We start from the raw sequence: 21,081 nt of genomic DNA on the forward strand, positions 1-21,081 counted from the left end.
ATGTTGTTGTACACATGAACTTTGGCAAAAGAAAAATAATAATATGCAAAAATTACAAGACAATCAATGCGTCACTTAGTAATATGAGCTCGAAATTTATACCTTTCATGTATCCAAGTATTAGAAATGCTTGGCTTAGAAGATAAGTTACGATTTCAAATACCACACCAAGTTTTTTAACATTTGGATAATTTTAACACTACATATCTCAATTAGAAATGTTGACTCTAATTCAAAATAACCCATTATAGATATACAAACCGGGCGATGTTTTCGCCCATTCTTGATTAAATAAAACTTCCTCTTTCCATACTTGACCAAAAATGGGTTACAAGCATACTAATTGGGTTAGGTGGGATACGAATTGCCTATGATTTAAGACATAGGTTGGAGCGGGTCAATAGAGCAACGCCTAATGAATGATGATTCTAGCGGGGCTCGAAAAAATCTACTTTCAACCCAAGATAACCCTAGCCTCGGGTGACGCGTCAGAGTCTCTGAAAGAAAGAGTAAGGCACGTGTGGCTTGGGACCACCCTGATGGAAGATGACCATGCCCCATAGTGGGACTCATTTTCGATCCCACTTTAGTCTACAAACTTTCGTTTTTGGGTCTTTGCAAATTCCAACTAAGAAAGATTACGGCCTTTGGCATTCAATGCTTTTAAGAGTCAGTTGGGCAGTACAGATTTAACAAATCAAATTTGATTTGAACCCATTTCCGATCCATACAAAACCTAACTAACTCACCTGTTAGATAGGTTTACTGGGGAGGAAAATATATCTAATTTCTTTGTATATTATATTGCTTAAATCATGGACATCAGCTCGAGCAAAAACTTTTACCCTGATATTGAATCCAAAAGGTTTGCTTGATTCGTTAGATCTTTTATACATTTCCATGTCTTTCCTTTCTCTTAGGGCAAATACCATGAAAAACTCGATATCAATATACGTGTGACAAATTTACCCTAAACTAATTTATTGATCACCAAAAACTCTAAATTAGTACACGTGTGACCGATTTACCCTCTATTAGCTTCCATCATATTTTACCGTATAATTCTTGAGCTGGATGACGTATGACAATAACTTAGTTAATGTGCCAAGTCCACGTGAAAATCCATAATCTCTCTCTCTTCTTCGGAGCGCCCTAATTTGAAAACTCTCTTTCTCCCTCAAAACACCAAAAATCCTAGATCACCTTCTCCTTCATCTTTGTCTTCGTGATTAGGCATCGGAACTCGTTCGACCACACTTACATCTTTGGTAATTATTTTTCCTTTGATCATTGTTTTTCAAGTTGCACTTCTCTTAGAACTACTTCCAATTGAAGCCATTGGAAAAAAAAAATCGAAGGCGAAAAAATTACCAAAGATACAAGTGTGCTTGAACGAGTTTTGATACTTAATCACGAATATAAAGACAACGATGATGGAGTGCACTTGAGGAAGAGGAAGACAGGGTTTTTCGTGCTCTGTTGGGGAGGGAGGGAATGAGGTCTATTTATTTTCAAGTTAAGACTAATTGAAGAAACAAAGAGAGAGTTATGAATTTTCTTTTGGACTTGTCAAGTCAATTGAGTTATTATCATAGGTCCTCAATTTCACTGCAAAATTTGATGGAAGCTAACGGAAGATAAATGCATCTCAGTTTGAGATTTTTGATAAATCAAAAATTAGTTTAAAATAAATTTATCATGAATATCTCTGTTTGTAATTTTTCATGATATTAACTTTCATTTTTTATGTTTAATTTGCACGGTGTCTTTACTGTTTCATGATAAAGATGAACATGGATGATCAACTTTTCGGCCCCTGCACAGAAGTGACTACATGCACGGCGGCGAAACGTCACCGCACGTTCCTTTTTTTTATTTATTTTTTATTTTTTTTGGTTAGGTCGGATCACGCTCATCTCTTCAGAAGTCTCCTCTCGATCCATGGCGAAGCAAAAGGACGAGATTCTGATTGGTCCCTGAGCATCGAAAGAACGAACAAACAAACCAACAAAATCTCAAATGAAAAACCGGAAAATAAGATCACGGCTCTCTCGGATTCGTCACCACAAACGTCACTCCATCCCAACCTCATCCGTCTATTTATATGATTCTCACGCACAGAAACGTGCAAGTCATAATGAACTTCCTAAACCACTCGCCACCGCCTGCTGCTGCGGCCAAGGCGCCGCCCCACTTCCTCCTCGTCACATTCCCGGCGCAGGGCCACATCAACCCGGCCCTCCAGTTTGCCAAGCGCCTCCTCCGAGAAGGCGCCGAGGTGACCTTCGCCACCAGTGTCTATGCCTGCCGCCGCATGTCCAAGGGCCAGCCCCACCTGGAGGGCCTCCACTTTGCCGCCATCTCCGACGGGTATGACGACGGGTTCAAGCAGGGCGACGACGTGGCCCACTTCATTTCCGAGCTCAAGTGCCGCGGCTCCAAGAAGGTTAAGGACCTCATCGTATCGAGCGTGGACGAGGGCCGCCCCTACGCCTGCTTGGTGTGCAGCTTGCTCATCCCGTGGGCAGCGGAGGCGGCACGTGAGTTCCATGTGCCCTCGGCCCTCCTGTGGATTCAGCCCGCCACGGTGTTGGACATTTACTATTTCTACTTCCACGGCTATGGCGAATTCATAAAAGATAACTGCCTCCACCCTTCATGTTCGTTTGAGTTACCGGGCCTTCCCTACAAGCTCAGTAGCCGCGACTTGCCTTCATTTTTGGTGCCGAACAGCTCGGACGCATACGCTTTCGCGTTGCCGATTTTCAAAGACCAGTTCGACGCACTCAACCAAGAAAACAATCCAAGGATACTGGTGAATACGTTCGACTCGCTAGAGCCAGAGGCCTTGAGAGCGATCGACAGGTACAACGTGGTGGGGATCGGGCCACTGATACCCTCGGCTTTCCTCGATGGGATAGACCCGTCGGACACGTCCTTTGGGGGCGACCTCTTCCCCAAGTCCAAGGACTGCACGGAGTGGCTGGACTCCAAGGCTCCGGCGTCGGTCGTCTACGTGTCGTTCGGGAGCATATCGGTGTTATCGAAGGGGCAGGTGGAGGAGCTCTCCTGCGCGTTGCTCGATTGCGGTCGACCGTTCTTGTGGGTCGTAAGAGCAGAGCAAAACGGGGAGAAAGAGAAGGGTGAGGATAGATTGAGTCGCATGCGGGAGTTGGAAGAGAAAGGAATGATAGTGCCGTGGTGCTCGCAGCTAGAGATGTTGTCGCACCCGTCACTCGGGTGCTTCGTGACGCACTGCGGGTGGAACTCCACCCTCGAGAGCCTAGTGCTTGGCATCCCCACGGTGGCATTCCCGCAGTGGACAGATCAGGGGACGAACGCGAAGCTCGTCGAGGACGTGTGGCAGACCGGGGTCCGCGTGAGGCCAAACGAAGAAAGGTTAGTGGAGGCGGCGGAGATAAGGAGGTGCATGGAGACGGTGATGGGCGATGGGGAGAGGAGGAAGGAGGTAAGAAGGAACGCGGCCAAGTGGAAGGAGTCGGCGAGGGAGGCCGCGAGGGAAGGCGGGTCGTCCGATACGAACTTGAAGGCTTTCATCGAAGAGGTCGGTCGAGGTTGTCGATGCTAAGATTTTGGAAGTTGCTTGCTGTAGCTCGTTTGGTGCTTCGACTGAGAGCAGACAAGTTATGTGTAGGAGCTTCTCTTATTATTTTTTTTCGCGTTATGAATACTTCTTTCCAACCTTACCAAAAAAAAAAAAAAAACTTCTTTCCATCAATTACTGAAGAGGTTTGATGATGGTAGTAGGTTTGCTGCATGAATTTACTACCGAATAAGTGAAAAATTTGGTGAAAAGACAGCCATTTTATGGATTTACTCCAATACTCAAGTGCACTAAATGTTTTTACAATTAGGTTTTTTTTTTTAAGTTTTTACATTTAGTTGGTGTTCTTATTTGAGGAGACAATATTAGGTAGGTCGGGTTTGCCACGTCATCTCTAAGATACTCCAGTTAAACATTGCCATGTGGCAAGATGGGATCCACTTGTCAAATTACTTCCCCTCTCCTCTGAGAAAAAATTAGGTATCATCGCGGAACCACATCAACAATACCCACCACCACACACGTGTCACATGAGCCCAACTTTCAAAAAATTTCAAAAAAAGAATCTCTCTCTTCTCTCTCTCTCTCTCTCTCTCTCTCTCTCTCTCTCTCTCTCTCTCTCATGATCCCTTTTCCCTTCTCTAATCTTGAGCTCGAGCTACCGCCATTGGTGGCCATGGCGGAGAGCACGATTCGGAGTCTCCGGCAATGGGTCACCGCCAATTGATCCCTATCTCTTTGTGCGCTTCACAAAGATGGCCGAAGCTAAGCTCGAGTGGCCATGGCTATGATGGCTGCAAGTCGAGCTTAAGTAGCCATGGTCGAGGCAGCCTTATCGGTGGCCGCCGAACCCAAAACTAAAGCTCTAGCGTGAGAGGCCGTGGCACCTGCAAACTTGAGAGCCTTCGTCTCTCCCCCTCGTCGTCACCCTCAACTTCATCAAGGACTCGAGCATTCCTCCCTCGCCGACATCGCCGACCGAACCAATCGGATTTAGTTGAACGATGTCGACGACAGCTATGGATGAGCCATGAGCTGCTCGTCCCGAGTCGTGTGCCAATTGTCCATGGAAAGGGGGGTCAGGTGGAGGAGAGATGGGGGGAAATACGGTGTTGCAGAAAACGCCAAGAGATGCGCAAATTCAAGCGCGAGACACTATATATGTGGAAAACACAAAACTGGAAAAATCACGGGGAGAGAGAGGGGTTTCACTATTGTCAATAACAAGTATAAGCGTATAATCAAAGATATAAAGATATGCCAAGAAGAAAGTGAAAAACAAATGGTTTCAAGGCAGAAGTAAAGCCTCCGAGGCAGAAACAAAAGTAAGCGTTATAATATAATATGCAACATATCCTTTTTACAGCATACTCTAAAACCTCATAAAACAAAGTGAATGATCCAAAATAACCTTATCACTAATTTGAAAGTCAAAATATAATAAATCTCCACCTTAACTTTTAATCTCCGGAAGAGCATTTTACCTAATGCCACAAGACCTCTCTTCCTCACCATCAAGAGTGACCACACAAGGCCACCCGCCAAACAGCATAATCGACAGTGCATATCCCTAAGCCTACGCTACCGTACTCGATGTAGGAAACAAGGGATGAATCGCTATCAACACCGCTAAGCAACTCAAATGGTGAGAACACCAACCAAGTCCAAACAATGCTTGAACTTGGTCAAAGGAATTGGTTTGGTCAACATATCGGTCGGATTATCAACTGTAGGTATTTTCTTCATTGTAACTGTACCCTTAGCAACCTCATCATACACAAAATGATAACGAATATTGATGTGTCTCATTCTCTGTGGTACATCGCGTTCTTGCAGATGACACAAGAAGTTCGTTCATCTGGTTGTTTAAAGCTTAGCTTGATTGCATGTTTGAGAACGCTTCTCAAGCTATTATTATTGACCAGTGTAAAGCAAAGCAAAATGCAATTTATGAAGTATTTCCATTTGCTCGTCATCGCCTTTGTTTATGGCATATAATGCAAAAGTTGCTGCAAAAATTAGGGGGTTGTCATCTTCAATATAAGGGTAAAAACGGGTGAAAGGAGCTGATTGATGCACATGGACTCTGTCAAAATGAGTCGCTTTGAACTTTGTACGAGGAACGGGAAAAATGGGTGCTAGCATATGTGAAAAATACTTTTTTGCAGGCATGTCAACTACTCAAAGAAGTGAGGGTATGAATGCTTTTTTCGATGGATATATACATAGACAAACATGTTTGAGTGATTTTGTCTCCAATTATGAGCTTGCACTCGAAGACAAGTATAAAAAAGAAGCCCGTGCTAATTTCGACTCTAGACAATTGGAACCTTGGTTGAAAACCAAGTGTTATTATGAGAAGCAACTCTCATCCATTTATATCCTTAGCATATTTAAAAAACTTCAAATTGAAGTTGAGATGATGTTACAGTGCTTTAATATAACTCAAGTGCATACAGATGGAGTAGCATCAACTTTCGGAGTAAAAGAGCGTCAAGGCGATCATAATAATGGTAAATCCAAAGTTGTTGAATTTGAGGTTTTGCAATGTAGCACGGGAATTGAAGTTCACTGCATCTATGGGATGTTTACTTTCAAGGGTTATCTTTGTAGACATGCACTATGTGTTATTCATCACGTTGGAGTAAATCGGATACCGAGTAATTACATATTGTCTCGATTGAGAAAGGGTTTCAAGCGTTCTTACCTTTTAAACTCCATATCTAACGCCATCAATTTTGATGATCCAAATGAATGGTATGATCATTTATTTAATCATACTATCCATATTGCACAAGAAGGTTCAAAATCTATAGATCATTTCAAATTTGTTTTGCAAGTATTGGAGGAAGCAAACAAAAAGATTCAGATTGCAGATCTTGATCGGACTAAAGAGCACCTAATCAATTTCTATCGGCATGTTACTCGAAGCATCCAGATAAAGGATCCAATCCAAGGAAAGAGACTTATTCATCCAAGAGAAAATCATCTCAAGAATCCAATTGAGAAACCCAAACGAAAAGCATCTACAAAGGAAGATTTATCTTTTTCACACGAAAGAGCGTTAGAATATTCTAACGTAACCAAGTCCATGAATTCAAAATCTTTTATTTGTAGAAATAAAATAATTCTCCTGCTATTTTATTTAGGTGTCTAATCGACCTACGGTAAACAGATTAGTGGTGGCTCAAAAGTTAGATAGTTGGCATGTTGAGGCATAAACCCTAACTTGCAAGTTGGTATGGATTTGGGAGACTCCAAGCTAGGTTAATTGAATAATTAGCTTAGAAACCCATTAGCTTGAAATTGAATTTTAGGTCACGACACTAACCCACTCTGCCCTTTGTGCCAACAAGCCCTTGAATAGGTTGAACATCTCCTCACTTTGTGATGGTCTAATTCAAGAATCAGCATTAGCATCTCTTCGTGGTCCATAACCAAAATTAATAAATGGTTTCTTGAAGTTGTGAGTGAGAAAATTGACTCTATATTCAAAAGAAACGATAGCGGGTCTCCTCTGGCTTGCGTGGAAGGCTCGAAATTCCTTTATGTTTCGGGCTCGCAATCCTTTCCCGAAATGCATTGTACACGATGCCCTCGCAATGAACAGGGACTTCGTAGTATGGGCGACAATAGTAGAAATCAGTAAAAGAGGAGTTTTATTACCTGATCTGTGCGAGCCGCAGTACAAGAACACTTTGAAGCTTAATGTTGATGATTCTTGGGCATAAAGGCGGCTATTGCTGGATTATATTGTAATTCTCATGGGGTTGTTGTTGCTGGCTTCACGATGAGGATGAGAACAACGTCGGTCTTGGAGGAGGAAGACTTAGCCATGCGTGAGGCTTTGAAGCTTTTGTCGGGGAACTCCCAACTTAGGGCACGCACAACAACACTTTTGCTCTAGAAATTAGTTTTTAGCTAGAAGTTGATTTTTCTACTTCGCTTATGCTGCGTAAGTCGATTTTTCTACTTCTACAAAGAGGCATTTTTTTGTACCTTTTTAAGTAGCTCCAAAACTATTTTTGGAGCAAAAAAGTCCTAGAAATACAAAAATGAAGTTGCATAATCAAACGGATTTCTGCTACGGAAATTGTGTAAGCAAACGGATTTCTGCTCCGGATCTAGAGCAGAAATCCGTTTGGTAAAGTAATTTATGAAGTAGAAATCTGTTTGGTTACGCAACATTACATTTCTACTTCTGAAGCAAATTTCTACTTGTAAGTTGTTTTTGAGCCAATTCTAGAAGTTAAAAAAAGTTACTTTTCTTTTAGAAGTAGAAATCTCTCAACATCAATATCTCATTCACTTCGGCTATGAAGACCTAAATTTTCGCCGGTTGGATTATTAAGTGGAACAGATAAATCAGGCAAGGATTAGTGGTGATTATGACTTGGGATTAGTGGTGGTTATTATTTTATTGACGTCAATGTTAGTATATCAAATAGCTTCGCTTGTGCGAAAGTTTGTTCGCAAATTAGACCATGAAGCCCCAAGAATCGACCAGCCCTCTTCACCGCCTCAAGACCCCTATATAAGGGAGCTCTTTCTCTCTCCTCCCTCACTTTTCTCTCTTTTCTCTCTTGTGGACAGCCCAAGAACTCTCTCATTCTCTCTCTTCCTTCTCAATTTTCTCTTGCCCAAAGCCCTCTCTCGTCCTCTTTCAAGCGCCGGTGACACCTCGGCTTGTTGATAGCGAACTTTTGAGTCTTCAACCTCCAATGACAGCCCTTAATGCTGCGGATATCCCTCTCGCTTGCCTTGGATCCACACGGCACACCGAAGGAAGAAAGGATGGTTTGGACTCGTTCGGATGGCTAATCGAGCTCCGTTTTCTTTATGCATGATCCTAAGGCAAGTACACATCTAACCTTACCTTTAGATGGCTCAATTAACGTTCATATCATCAATTTTGAAAATGGATATGATGGAGGAAAATCGGCTTGTATGTCGGAGAAGATGGGCCTAAATGGACGATCCGTCGCTTGATCTAGCATCCTTACATCTTGGCTAAGCTAATTTCATGGTTTAATCGCTTTGTTTGCTGTTAATTTGAGGTGAATTGAAATTAGTCAACGAGTGGGTGTTTAGACGTGAAACAAGGGAGGAAGAAATGGTCAGAGCTTGTTCTAATGACAATTTGAGTTCCATCTCCTTGAGCGTAGAACCGGAGGCAAGTAGAACCTCTAACCCTTTCCACTAGATTAATAATTTGCTCATCGATTGGGTGCGGTGACGCCTTTTATTTTTGGGTATGCCGGGTGAAGTTTGGTTTGTATGACGATGGAATCTGCTTTGCATGTGGGTTCCGCTTGCTAAATTATGATCGCATGGCTTTGGGTAGTCAAGATCTATGTGCTGGTCATCTTGTTTGTCGTTGAGTCGGTATAAATTTGGGTGGTTTATTTGTGAGTGTTTGGCTTGACGCCGTAGGTTGCTTGTAGCGTGCTTGGTGTCGTGGGTGTGGTTGCATGTTGTAGTTTTGGCTTAATCATGTGACAAATAGATAGTTTATTCGACCGGCTTAGAAAGTTCCTACTCGCTGAATTTCGATTCACTCGTGTTGATTTAACCCTTTTTCAGATAAGTTTCCCATTTGAGAAGTAGTAGACATGGATAGTAGCTTGGAGCACGCCCATGGCGATGATGGATAGCACTCCGGAGTAGTTTTTCCTTTGTAATCCTCCCACTGTATTTTCGTGTGTTTGATATAAAAAAAGGATGTAATCAAATAGATATCTATTATATAAAATCTGGTGTTCTTGTTATGCGTGGCTTATGTATGCTATTTAATGTGTGTTGTACATGATATTAAACCCTATTAAGGCCATACCACTTCGGAAGGCATGTCCGCCGATTGTTTTGCATGCACTTGTATTTGATGTATGGCTGCTGATTGTCTTTAGATTGTTAAGCTTCAGCATGTATCCTTTGTTATATGAATTATATCATATTAAAGTAGAGCTCATTAGTAATAAGTACGGCGGACGACCTAGGACGATACATCGGCCTTTTTTCATATTTAGCACCTCTCTCTCCCAACTACACCTCTGCCGTAACCATCCACTACCGCCAACCGCTCGCCATCGCCGACGATCGACCTCCGTTGGGCATCGCCACCCCCCAGGATTTGCCGCCTTGGCGTTGTTGCCCTCCGCCGGCCACCAACAGCTGCCTCGACTACTGCCGGGAGTTGTTGCCCATTAGCGTAGGGTCGCGATCGACCACCGCTAGCTGCCCGTCCCCAATCAATCGCCGCCCCACACGATATCCATCGCCACCACCGCCGGCCGCCATCACCCCTATCAGATTGTTGTCTCCGTTTGTGGGGGCAAAAATAAAGAATAATTTTTATTTTTTAAAAAGTAAATAATATTTTACAATAATAAAAATTATTTTTCAAAGAAATTTGAAAATTTTTTCAAGTATAAATTTTTTGGATGCCGACAATAATTTTTCGTGGAAGATTTTGTGTTAATAATGTTCCAGAAGTAGAGATTTTCAACCGTTACCAAACGAATTTCTGTTCCAAAAGTAGAAATTTTGTTACGTTATCAAACTTTTTTCTACGATCATAAATTAACTTCTAGAGTAGAAGTAGAAAAATCAATTTCTGACCGGAAGTTAATTTCTGAAGCAAAAATGTTGCCTTGCCCACCCTTAGTTGCCAAGTGCAAGTCCGGTCTTCTAAGTGATAAGCGACCGCATATATATTGGGGAGTTCGTATTAGGAAATGACCTCAGCCCATGGGCCCTTTGGAATTTAATTGAAGAGTGCAAGAGTCCCTTAGCTCGGTTGAAAGGTGTAGTAGTGGTTTAATGTCCACGAGGAGCGAATTATTGTGTGGTTGGATTGCAAAATTCCATCGTCTAGGGTCTCTCCCTTCTAACTAGCTGTTTAAGCCTCTCAACCCCTTTTAGATATGTTATGTTTGGATCCTAGTCATCATTGTGCTACTATCTTTGTCAATTAAATAAAATTGGTTCGTTTCGACCCAACAAATAAAAAAAAAAAAAATCAAAACAAGCAACGGGCAAATCTAGTATTGGTCGACCAAAAATTTAAGCATCGGACATGAAGCCAAATGTCGAAAGCATGCAAATAAGCTCGAACAGATCTGGTCCAAACAACAGAAATAGTCAATATACCTCGTATATAATAAACCGCAACCGAATGTTAATAAAAAAGAGGGAATAAATCCAATTCAACACGGGTGAGTTTGGGTACAACAAAAATAGAGGATAAATTCTACCCCAAATATGACAATTGTGTTCAAATCAATCAAAATAACATGCACAGTCCCTCCCCCTCCCACCCAACAATCTCTCTCTTTTCCCTTTAGGGTTTCGACGGTGACAGTAGCCCTCCTTTGGAGAAAGCGACGCACCTTTTCTCTCTCTCTCTCTCTCTCTCTCTCTCTCTCTCTCTCTCTCTCTCTCTCTCCTCTTATCCTCCCTTTCCGTCCCTCTACCTCTCTATCTTCCCATCTTCAAGAAATTTACTTTTTCGGCTTTTCTCTCTTACTCTATTTTGTGAGTGAATAAATTCTACAGCTAATCTTTGGTAAACGTCGATACTAGTTTGACTATTCTTTCCATCGACAGCCATCAAAGAAGATGTTTGTGAAGTGACTTTATAACCTCTTAGAGATTATGTCGCTCTCCCCTTCCAATTTAGATTTAGGTTTAGATATGGGGTTTTATTCTCCCGAACTAAATCTAGATATAGATCTGCATAGTGTGCTTTGTTTTTTGTTTTCTAATATTTGCTTTGTTTTACAGTTCTTTAGGATTTGCTAGGCTTGAAATCCTTTTATGTACGTCTCGAGTATTATTTTGCTTAATGAATGAAAACTTTCAAATTAACTATAAATCAAAGCAACATTCAAATTATAATTTACATTGAATCAATATACTATTCAACCACAATTAAAATTTGAGTCCAACCAAATATATAAACAATCATCATACCACTCCAATAATCAATCAACATGACAATCCGTTCAACATGATGATCAACCCGTGTGCCATATTCTAATGAAGATATCGCTTTATCCAAGGAATTATTCAACCCACATCCCATTTCAACCAATGCTCTATCGTTGCTGGGATTTAGATTATCCACATGAAATTTCAACTAGCTTCCGTCGATCATGCTAGACATCATTGTGCAAAACAATAAAAATGTATTGAATACATGACTCTCAAATTCATAACAAAAACATCGTTTTTGATGCATGAGTGCCCTCTTGAAACCGACGGAGCTAGTTTTGTCAAATCGAATTTTGAAAAATTCCTTTTTTCTATACTTTGAAAACATGTAATAGAAATAAATAAACGTGTATTGGGCCGCGGTTCACGTACCGATGCTCTTCTCTTTAGCCCTTCTTGCGAATCACCTTGGCATATGGATACGAAATCGGCTTTATTTAATGGGATATTTCTAAAATAAAAGCAAATAATAAGTTCAATGGGGTGACCACGTATTATGGCTATCAAAAAGCATAATTACGTATGAAATGAGCTCGTCCAAACTTCTACAAAACCAAGCTTGTTCTCCTTCTGTATCCTCCCTTTGACATTATGTTGATATTGTCTTGAATTCCATGAAGATATGTCAATATATTCTTAAAGATTTGAGGAATAATCACTAAAGATTTATTAGTTAGTTTCCTAAACTAATAAGATCTTTAGGGATACCAATCTGAATATTTTACTTATCTGGCATTGTACCTCGTATCTTTGTACGCCCTTAAAATAAGAAATCGGACTCTCTCTCTTTCTCCGTGGACTTGGGCAGATTTTCGCTAAACCACGTATATCTCTGTGTTCTTGATTATTGTTGTTTTGTACTTTTCATCTCATCTAGTTAGGGTATTCTTCCGCTCAACAATTAGTATCAGAGCAATCTAGGTTCTTCATTCTTATATTACGACTTTTGAATAGATGGCTAGAAAAGGTTTGACCGTTCGATTCGATATCGAATGATTCATTAGGAAGAATAATTTTACACTATGGTGGAGAAGGATAAAGGATCCGTTGATTCAACGGGGTTTATCAAAGGTTCTTTTGGGAAGTTCGAACAAGCCAGCCACCATCACCTATGATGATTGCGCCGATACGGAGGAGAGGGTGTGCAACACGATCCGATCGACGGACAATGCCCTTCAATACGTGGCGGAAATCCATTCGGCTCCGAAAGTATGGCTCAAACTCAAAAGTATCTACATGACGAAATCTCTTACGAACAAGTTTCTTTTAAAGAAGAGGCTATATTCGTTTTGGACGAGTGTAGGACAAGATATATTTGAACACCTCAATGTGTTCAATTAGATGATTAGTGAACTTACAAGCTTGGAGGTAAAGTTCGAGGATGTAAACGTAGCGCTTCCACTATTTGCGTCGTTGCCGGATTCGTTTGACCACTTGATGATTGCGCCCCTTTATAGTGATGAAACCCTGGAGATTGAAGAGGTGACTATTGTCCTAATTTCTAACGATACCTAAAAAATGGCAAGTAGTTCAAAATCTTTAGGACGGGGACTCTTTGGGAAGGAGAAAAGCAGTCAAGGAAGAGGAAGATCAACGGATCGAGAATTAAGCCGTAGAGGTCAATCAAAATCCAAGGGAAGGTTTAAAGGAAAATGCTATGGGTGTAATGGGGAAGGGCATACCATGAGATTCTGTCCAAATAAGAAAGAGACAAAGAAGAAGAGCTCGGATGAACTAAGTGTGGTGACAAGACTTGAGACCAATGATTATGACGTCTTGTCCATATCGTTGGGGAAAGTGACATTCGAAGATTCGTGGATTTTGGACTCCGGATGCACTTATCATATGCGCCCTCGTCGAGAAGCCTTCGATGAGTACAAGGCATATGATGGTGGTTTAGTTCTCATGAGGAATGACACTTCGTGCAAGGTTGTGGGAGTTGTAACCGTGAAAATCGGGATGTTTGATAGCATGATCGGAACCCTAGCGGATGTGCGTCACGTACCAGGCTTAAGGAAGAATCTAATTTCATTAGGAGCACTTGAATCCATTGGTTGCAAGTACTCGGCTCAAGGTGGAGTGTTAAAGGTGATAAATGGAGCTCTGGTTGTTCTAAAGGGACATAAGCACAAGAAACTATATCGGCTTATAGGAATCACGGTGCAAGGTGGAGTATCCGTACCCACGGATGCTAGCACAAAGCTAGATAACACATATCTATGGCATATATGTCTTGGGCATATGGGGGAAAGAGGATTGACGGAGCTTCACAAGAGGAATGCACTCTGAGGTATGAAACATGCAAATTAGATTTTTGAAAATTTTGTGTGCTTGGAAAACAAGGTAGAGTACGGTTCAAGGTTGCAACTCATACAAGCAAGGGCATGCTCAAGTATGTACATACGACTGTGTGGGGTCCATCGTCGGTAAGGCCAAAAGTTGGGAAGGAATACCTCGTGACATTCATTGACAATATCTCTCGAAAAGTTCCGGTCTACATCATGCGACACAAAAGTGAGGTCTTTGCAAGTTTAAAGAATGGAAAGTCGAAGTTGAGGCTTCAATGGGGAAGAACCTTAAGAGCTTGAGATCGGACAATGGAGGAGAGTACAAATCGACACCGTTCATAGAGTTTTGTAAGAATGAAGGGATTAGACGTCACTTCATAGTTCCGAATACACCCCAATAGAATGGTGTAGCGGAAAGGATGAACCAGATCTTATTAGAGAGAGCTTGGAGCATGAGGCTTCATGTCGAACCGAGCAAGGAATTTTGGGCAAAAGCCATTTTTACAGCATGTTATCATGTGAATCGGTCTCCATCAACTACAATTGAATGTAAAATTCTTGAAGAGGTATGGGCTAGTAAAACTATCGATTTTGTTTATTTAAGAATATTTGGTTGTCCTGCTTTTGTACATGTACTGAGTTTGAAGCGCTCTAAGTTGGATCCAAAGTCAAAACAACACACATTTGTCGGTTACATGAAATGAGTGAAAGGCTAAAAATTATGGGATCCAAGTGAGAGGAAAGTTCTAATGAGCAAGGACATTATGTTCAATGAATCCGCAATGTTGAAGTTAAGCTATGTGCTACATGAGGCTACTAAAGAAGGGAGTAGTAAATCTATTGTTAAGGTGGAGCTTGAACCTAGAGAATCTGCAGAGAATGACGAATCATCCAATGAAGCTTTGGAAGTTAAAGAAACGGTAGAAGTTTCTTATACCATTGCGTTCGGTCAAGGAAGGTCGTCCGGTCGAGGAAGGTCCACTCTCAAAGTACTGTAGAGATAAGGTTTTGAGGACATGGTTGCTTATGCTTTTACCATAGGCTCCGACCATCCAAGCTCCTATCATGATGTTTTGAAAAGTGATTACAAAGAAGAGTAGATGACTACTATGATGGAGGAGATGCAGTCGCTGCAAAAGAATCAAACGTAGCAACTTGCGAAGAAGCCTAAGGATCGGAAATTCATTGGCTGCAAATTGTCACGACCCGAACCCCGCGAGCTTGCAAACATCCCCTTTGGCCACGCTTACGTACGGTTCTCCATGATCTAATGGCCAACAAAAACAACATATGCGGAAGCGGAAACAAATCCCCGTATAGAAACCAACAACCAAACAATAACTTGGGATGGTAAAAACAGACTTATGTACATTTGGACATAGTTGTTACAACTCTCAAGCCTAGGGTTTCAGAGACCATTGTACAAGCCTGTGACTACATATAACAAAAGATTATGTGGTCGAAGCCCACTATACTTCCAAAATAAAACACTCTACAAAAATCAAGAGGCCAACTACCCTAGACCTCGTCCTCGCTATCAGTTACTATCTCTTCTATAGCTGCTAACTCATCCTTGTCCATCTCGGGCGGTTGCTCCGCATTAGAAGGCTCCACAACTTCCCCATCATTTGCTGGCGCCGGGACCTCTGTGTTGGGCTCTACGTCTTCAGGACCGGTGTCGAGGTGCACCACCAAGCCATCCGGGGGTGCAGTACTAGTGGGGTCCCATTCCCCAATACCATCGTAGGGAATATCGAAGTCACTCGGTGGGCCCACCGACATATCCCCGTAACGGTACGTCCACGCCATGTATGTGTGGGTCTTCCAAAATAGCTCTCCTGTATCCACCCAAATAGTTGTCGTGTGTCTATAGTACACCCGATCTTCCCCAACCGGGTACTCTGTCACTACCGTTTTCATATCCCGGGGAATGCCGAACCTACGAGGTGGGTCATTCATTGTTGAGGCGAAGGGTCCGAAAAAGAGAACCCACGACGGAGTGAGAATAAATCTCAGTAAGAAAGTCCTTAACCCTAGGTTAGGGTGCTAGTGCCTCCAAACACATACTAGGTGAGCAATTTCCAACAAATCCTTCTTCAATAAAAAATTCCACAAATAAATTTCAGAATATTTCATTCTTTCTCCAAAAATTGCCACACCTTCACAAATATTTCACGTTACTCCCATATAGGCGTTCCACCCCTGAGACCGTCATAAAAATATTCCACGTACTCCAGAGCCCGCGTTTAAGGCCTCAAGCTAACATATAAAAATTTCACGTTGATCCAAAGCCCGCGTTTAACGCATCAAGCTATAATATAAATATTCCACGTTACTCAAATGCTCGCGTTTAACGCATCATGCTATTATATATTTGGACAGACCCGCATAATAATGCCTCAGGCCATTATATAGTTTGAACCCGTGTAATAACGCCTTAGGTCACTATCCCGTGTTTAATGCCTCAGGATAATATAATAAGCACAACCCCGCGTGTAACGCCTCGGGGTAGAATAATAATAACAGAGCCCGTGTCATAACGCCTCAGGCTAAAATATGGTCTTATAAAATACGAACCCCGCGTCATAATGCTTCAGGGTAAAATTCCACATTTCCTCTCAAATAATCCTCATAAAGACCATATGACAACCATAATTCCTCGATCGCTCATCCGATACCACACGATCCCTTAAATCCTTCTGATCGATCAATCTTCGCCACATGATCTTATTAAACTTCCCGATTAGCGGATCAAGACCACTCGGTCTCACCAAATTTTTCTCTAAATAAAGATCGGGACCAAACGATCTTTCTAATTTTCCTCAACTGCCCAATCGAGACCACTCGATTTAGATATATTGAATAAATACTCGATCGGGACCACGTGATTCACTCACGTTGATTAAATAATAAATCGGGACCGGCCGATTAAATCACACTCAAGCCGTTGGCCAATCGGGCCACACGATTAATTTATTCTACCACAAAAATTAATCTACGCCACATGATATTAATTATGCTAACGTAGCAATTAATAATCACCGTACGATCAGAATTTCACTAACGTACATTTAATATGTACCATACAATTAAACTATAGTAACGTGGCAATTAATCGGAATCGTACGATTAAAATATCCTACGTGCAATTAATCTCCACCACCCGTTTATTCTACATAAAGCGGGATTCGATCGTGGCCATCCGATCAATCTTCCTAAGCAAGATTCATTCTAGGCCGTTCAAATAAAGCAAGATCAAGCTAGATTAAATCCTAGCCATCCATCATCACTCATGAACACATTTTTCTCTCTCCTCCATCAGCATTTTCGGCCAAGCTCTATTCTAGAGCAAATCTCACAAATTTTTCATCCAAACTACACAATCTAATGTCCATTAGCAACCTAGATACCTAATCTAAGGTTAGGAACCAACTTACTCAAAGTTTAGCAAATTTTTCGGCAAGAAGTCGAGAGAAATTTTGATCTCAATCGGCGGCTCCGGCGACTCCTCTTGATCGGCTAAAACCCACAAAGATCCAGCGGTTACGGGTGAATCACGGCGGTGGTTGAGCTCCGGCGGTTCAAGGCGAGGCCAGTGTTAGCTTGCAAAATTTTTGGCAATGGAGGTAGGGAGGATGAGGAATTCGGCCAAGAGAGAGAGTGAGGTAGAGAGAGAGTGTTCTTGGCAATAATGGAGAAGAAGACCAAGAAAATTGATTAATAAAAGGTTGGATAATATTTGGGCTAGATATTTTTGGGGTCTTCAAGGTCAAGAAGGGCAAAAAGGTAATTTTTCTCCACCAAAACTAGTCAAAATTTTGGCCAAGAGGGGTATTGACAGAAATGCCCTTGAGCCAAAATGAAAAATTGGGTATTCTCCAAGGGTAAATGAATCTTTTCCCATTTCTAGTCCAAATTTATTTTTCCTGAACCCTTTGGGGCGAACCGCGAAGAAATTGTACATTGGATGAGAAAACGTCCAAAATTAAATTATTGAAACCCCTGAAGGTCCGACGTCAAATTCCGAAGCTCGATTCGCGATCAATCTCGATCAATTGAAATTTTAGCGTATTTCAAACTAACGGGCGGCTTTTAGGAGTTACGCGTATCAACCCGTGATTAATATCACGTTTAAGAATTTCTCGAGCCATGGTGACTTTGGTTGTTATTCAATTGCGAGGGTCAATCATTAGTCCCGGTGGACGCGATCGTTAGAAAATAATTTAGGGACGTTCGGAACCCATACGAGGTCAAACGGAATCACCCGTAATCCAAGCGTAGAACATTATCCAAATCGTTCCTTAATCATTTTAGGATCGGCCTATATTGGTCCAAAATATTTCCTCGACAATTTTCATGGCCAAAGAGTCGATCCAGGATCAAGTTCTTAGGTCCACGTACTTGATTTTCCTAGCTAGCCATTCCCATTTGGTTAGTTTGCTCAAAATGGACAATTTCCGAGTGAGATTAAACCGAAATACATCAATGGGACTTTTCATTTGTTCAAGCTTCGAAAGCGCGTCGGAATACGGGATGTCACACAAATGGGTTCTTCGAAGAAAGGAAGCAGCAATGGAGAAAGAGCAAGAGAGATACGAGGCCCGACTTGTCGCTAAGGCTACGCACACAAGGAGGGGATTGATTAAAATGAAATATTTTTCCCAAATGTAAAACACACGTCAATTTGTGTTTTACTAGCTATGGTAGCCGTGTGTGACTTAGAGCTCTAGCAGCTAGATGTGAAAACGACATTCCTTCATGGTGAATTGGAGGAGAAAATTTAAATGGAGTAGCCTGAAGGCTTCAAGTGGAAGGGAAAGAGAATCATGTTTGTTTGCTCAAGAGATCACTTTACGGTTTGAAGCAATCTTTGAGGCTATAGAATAAAATGTTTGATTCTTTTATGCTTCGTATTGGCTACATGAGGAGTGTGTATGATTCTTGTGTCTATTACAGAGTTTTGGATTATAAGTCGCTTATTCTGTCAATGCTCTATGTCGATGATATGTTGATTGTTGCAAGAAAAATGAGAGACATCATTTCACTAAAGTCTTAGTTAAGCAACGAGTTTGAAATGAAGGATCTTGATGCTGCAAAGAGGATCCTTGGCATGGAAATCCTTTGAGATAGACGTGTAAGTAAGCTTTGGTTAAATCGGATAAAATATGTTGAGAAGATTTTGGAGCAGTTCAACATGAGAAAAGCTAAACCGGTTTGTACACCTTCAGCAAATCACTTCAGATTATCGGAGAAACAATGTCCTAGTTCACATGAGTAGGTAGTAAAGATGTCTCTAGTACCCTATGCCAGCGCAATAAAGAGCCTTATGTATGTTAAAGTGCAATATGTCTCACGAAGAATCAAGTGTTTCATTCCGGAACGGAACACATTGAAGTTCGGTACCACAAGATTCGAGAATTTATGGAAAATGGGAGCATTGTCTTGGAGAAAATCCATACTAAAGATAATCCCGCGGATGCGCTCATGAAGACCGTTACTACGAAGAAGTTCCAAGTCTTGCACAGACTTGATTTCTCTCACTCATCATTGAAGTTGATGGCCGGTGTAGGCGTACATTTGCGAAGGTACGGTGGAGATTGAGATATATTCATTTTCTTGATTCGAGTGGAGGCTTGTGATTTATTCAAGCCAAAGTTGGGAGTGAATCTCTAGAGCCTATAAGCCGAATCTTTTTTGTCTCTCAATAGCCGGGTAGTTCCTTTAGTTCCTTATACTATTGTACTAGTAGGGCTTGCCTATTTTCCTTCAATAGTCAACTTCACTTTCCTCCACTCACCTGACTTATGAGGAGTTATTATACCGAATCCCATATCCCTATAATATAGTAGGACCCCCTTAACCCATTGCGAACTTCATTCACTGCTTGATAAAAATATAAAGTATAGCTTTTACACGTGAACAGAACGAGCCGGAGCAAAGGAGGGATTGTACCAATTGAATTCCACGAAGATATGTTAATATATTCCTAAGGATATGAGGGATAATAACTAAAGGTCAATTAGTTAGTTTTCTAAAGCGATAAGATTTTTAGGAATACCAATCTGAGTATTTTATTTATTCAGTGTTGTACCTTGTATCTTTATACGCATTCAAACTAAGAACCTCTCTCTCTCTCTCTCTCTCTCTCTCTCTCTCTCTCCCTTGTAGACATAGGCGGATTTTCGCCGAACCATGTACATCTTTGTGTTCTTGATTATTCTTGTTTTTTACTTTTCATCTCATCTAGTTATGGTATTCTTCTGCTCAACATATTATTCATGTTAATCGGCCACGAAATTATTCAAGGAATCTAGTGCATGTTCTAAAATGAATTTAGACCGTTGAATCCGATGCGACTCACATGGGACATGTTACATCGAGCCCGCCATTAAAAAATTGTTCCAGATTCTTCTTTAGCACATATGGTATACTATAATTCTCTTTGAAACTAAGTTTTGTCCCATCTGCTAAAGCTTGAAGAATTCCCAAAGGACCGGCATATTCAGGACCAATACGTTGTTGTATTCCTGCAAGTATTTCTCTTTTTAACCACACAATTACGAGTACACCTACTGTGATTCCCAATAATTTGTAAGGTCGAAATTTGTTGAAAGCCTCGTAATCCACATGCCTGAAGCCCTGAACTGGCTGCGATGCAGCTTTTTGCTCCGACCAGACTCCAAGTTGAAGGGAGAGCCACGTGATTATGGAGATCGATCCAAACATACTTTTGAAGAAGACGACAACGTAGACAATTAGTGAAGGGCAAAAGCGATTGCGGGAGAAGTTGCATCCTTAAACTGCAAGAGTTCATCAGTGGTCCTCGCTCATAATTGTCATGATATTCCTGTCACCGCTCATAGTTGTTTCCACCACATTCATTTCTGTAAATGGATAGACTTCACGATGACGACATGTCCGGTCGAAATAATAACGTAAGACGGCAATTTAATAGCTTTTGAGCATAGATGACCGGAAAAAGTTAGGCAATTGTATTGAACAGAATTCGTAACACGCCATATGAAAATTTTAGGGTAGAAGCACACTTGAAATTGGTGAGGCGGTTGGTGACTAAGGTTGGCGACTCGATGATGGTGTTGGACCTCATGGGGGTGCCGTAGCGGGTGTGAACTGGACCTCGGCTGGCGATGGTGCTAGACCTGCTTTTGGCAGAGTGTGGCCGGAAGAAGGCAAGGAGTTTCAGGCTTGATGCTTTATTTATTTTAAAGAAGATCT

General features: G+C 41.5%; 1 protein-coding gene across 1 annotated transcript in view; it reads left to right on the plus strand.

Annotated features, from left to right (window-relative positions):
* The first annotated feature begins 1,982 nt into the window (after nucleotides 1-1,982).
* Nucleotides 1,983-21,081, plus strand: part of LOC125316489 (crocetin glucosyltransferase, chloroplastic-like) — a 61,375-nt gene continuing 42,276 nt past the window's right edge. The window contains exon 1 of the mRNA XM_048284842.1: nucleotides 1,983-3,678. Within this exon, the coding sequence (XP_048140799.1) occupies nucleotides 2,105-3,589 (1,485 nt within the window). The 5' untranslated portion in view covers nucleotides 1,983-2,104 and the 3' untranslated portion in view covers nucleotides 3,590-3,678. The remainder of the gene's footprint in view (nucleotides 3,679-21,081) is intronic.

Source organism: Rhodamnia argentea, chromosome 1, assembly GCF_020921035.1.
Source record: "Rhodamnia argentea isolate NSW1041297 chromosome 1, ASM2092103v1, whole genome shotgun sequence".
NCBI classification, from domain to species: Eukaryota; Viridiplantae; Streptophyta; class Magnoliopsida; order Myrtales; family Myrtaceae; genus Rhodamnia; species Rhodamnia argentea.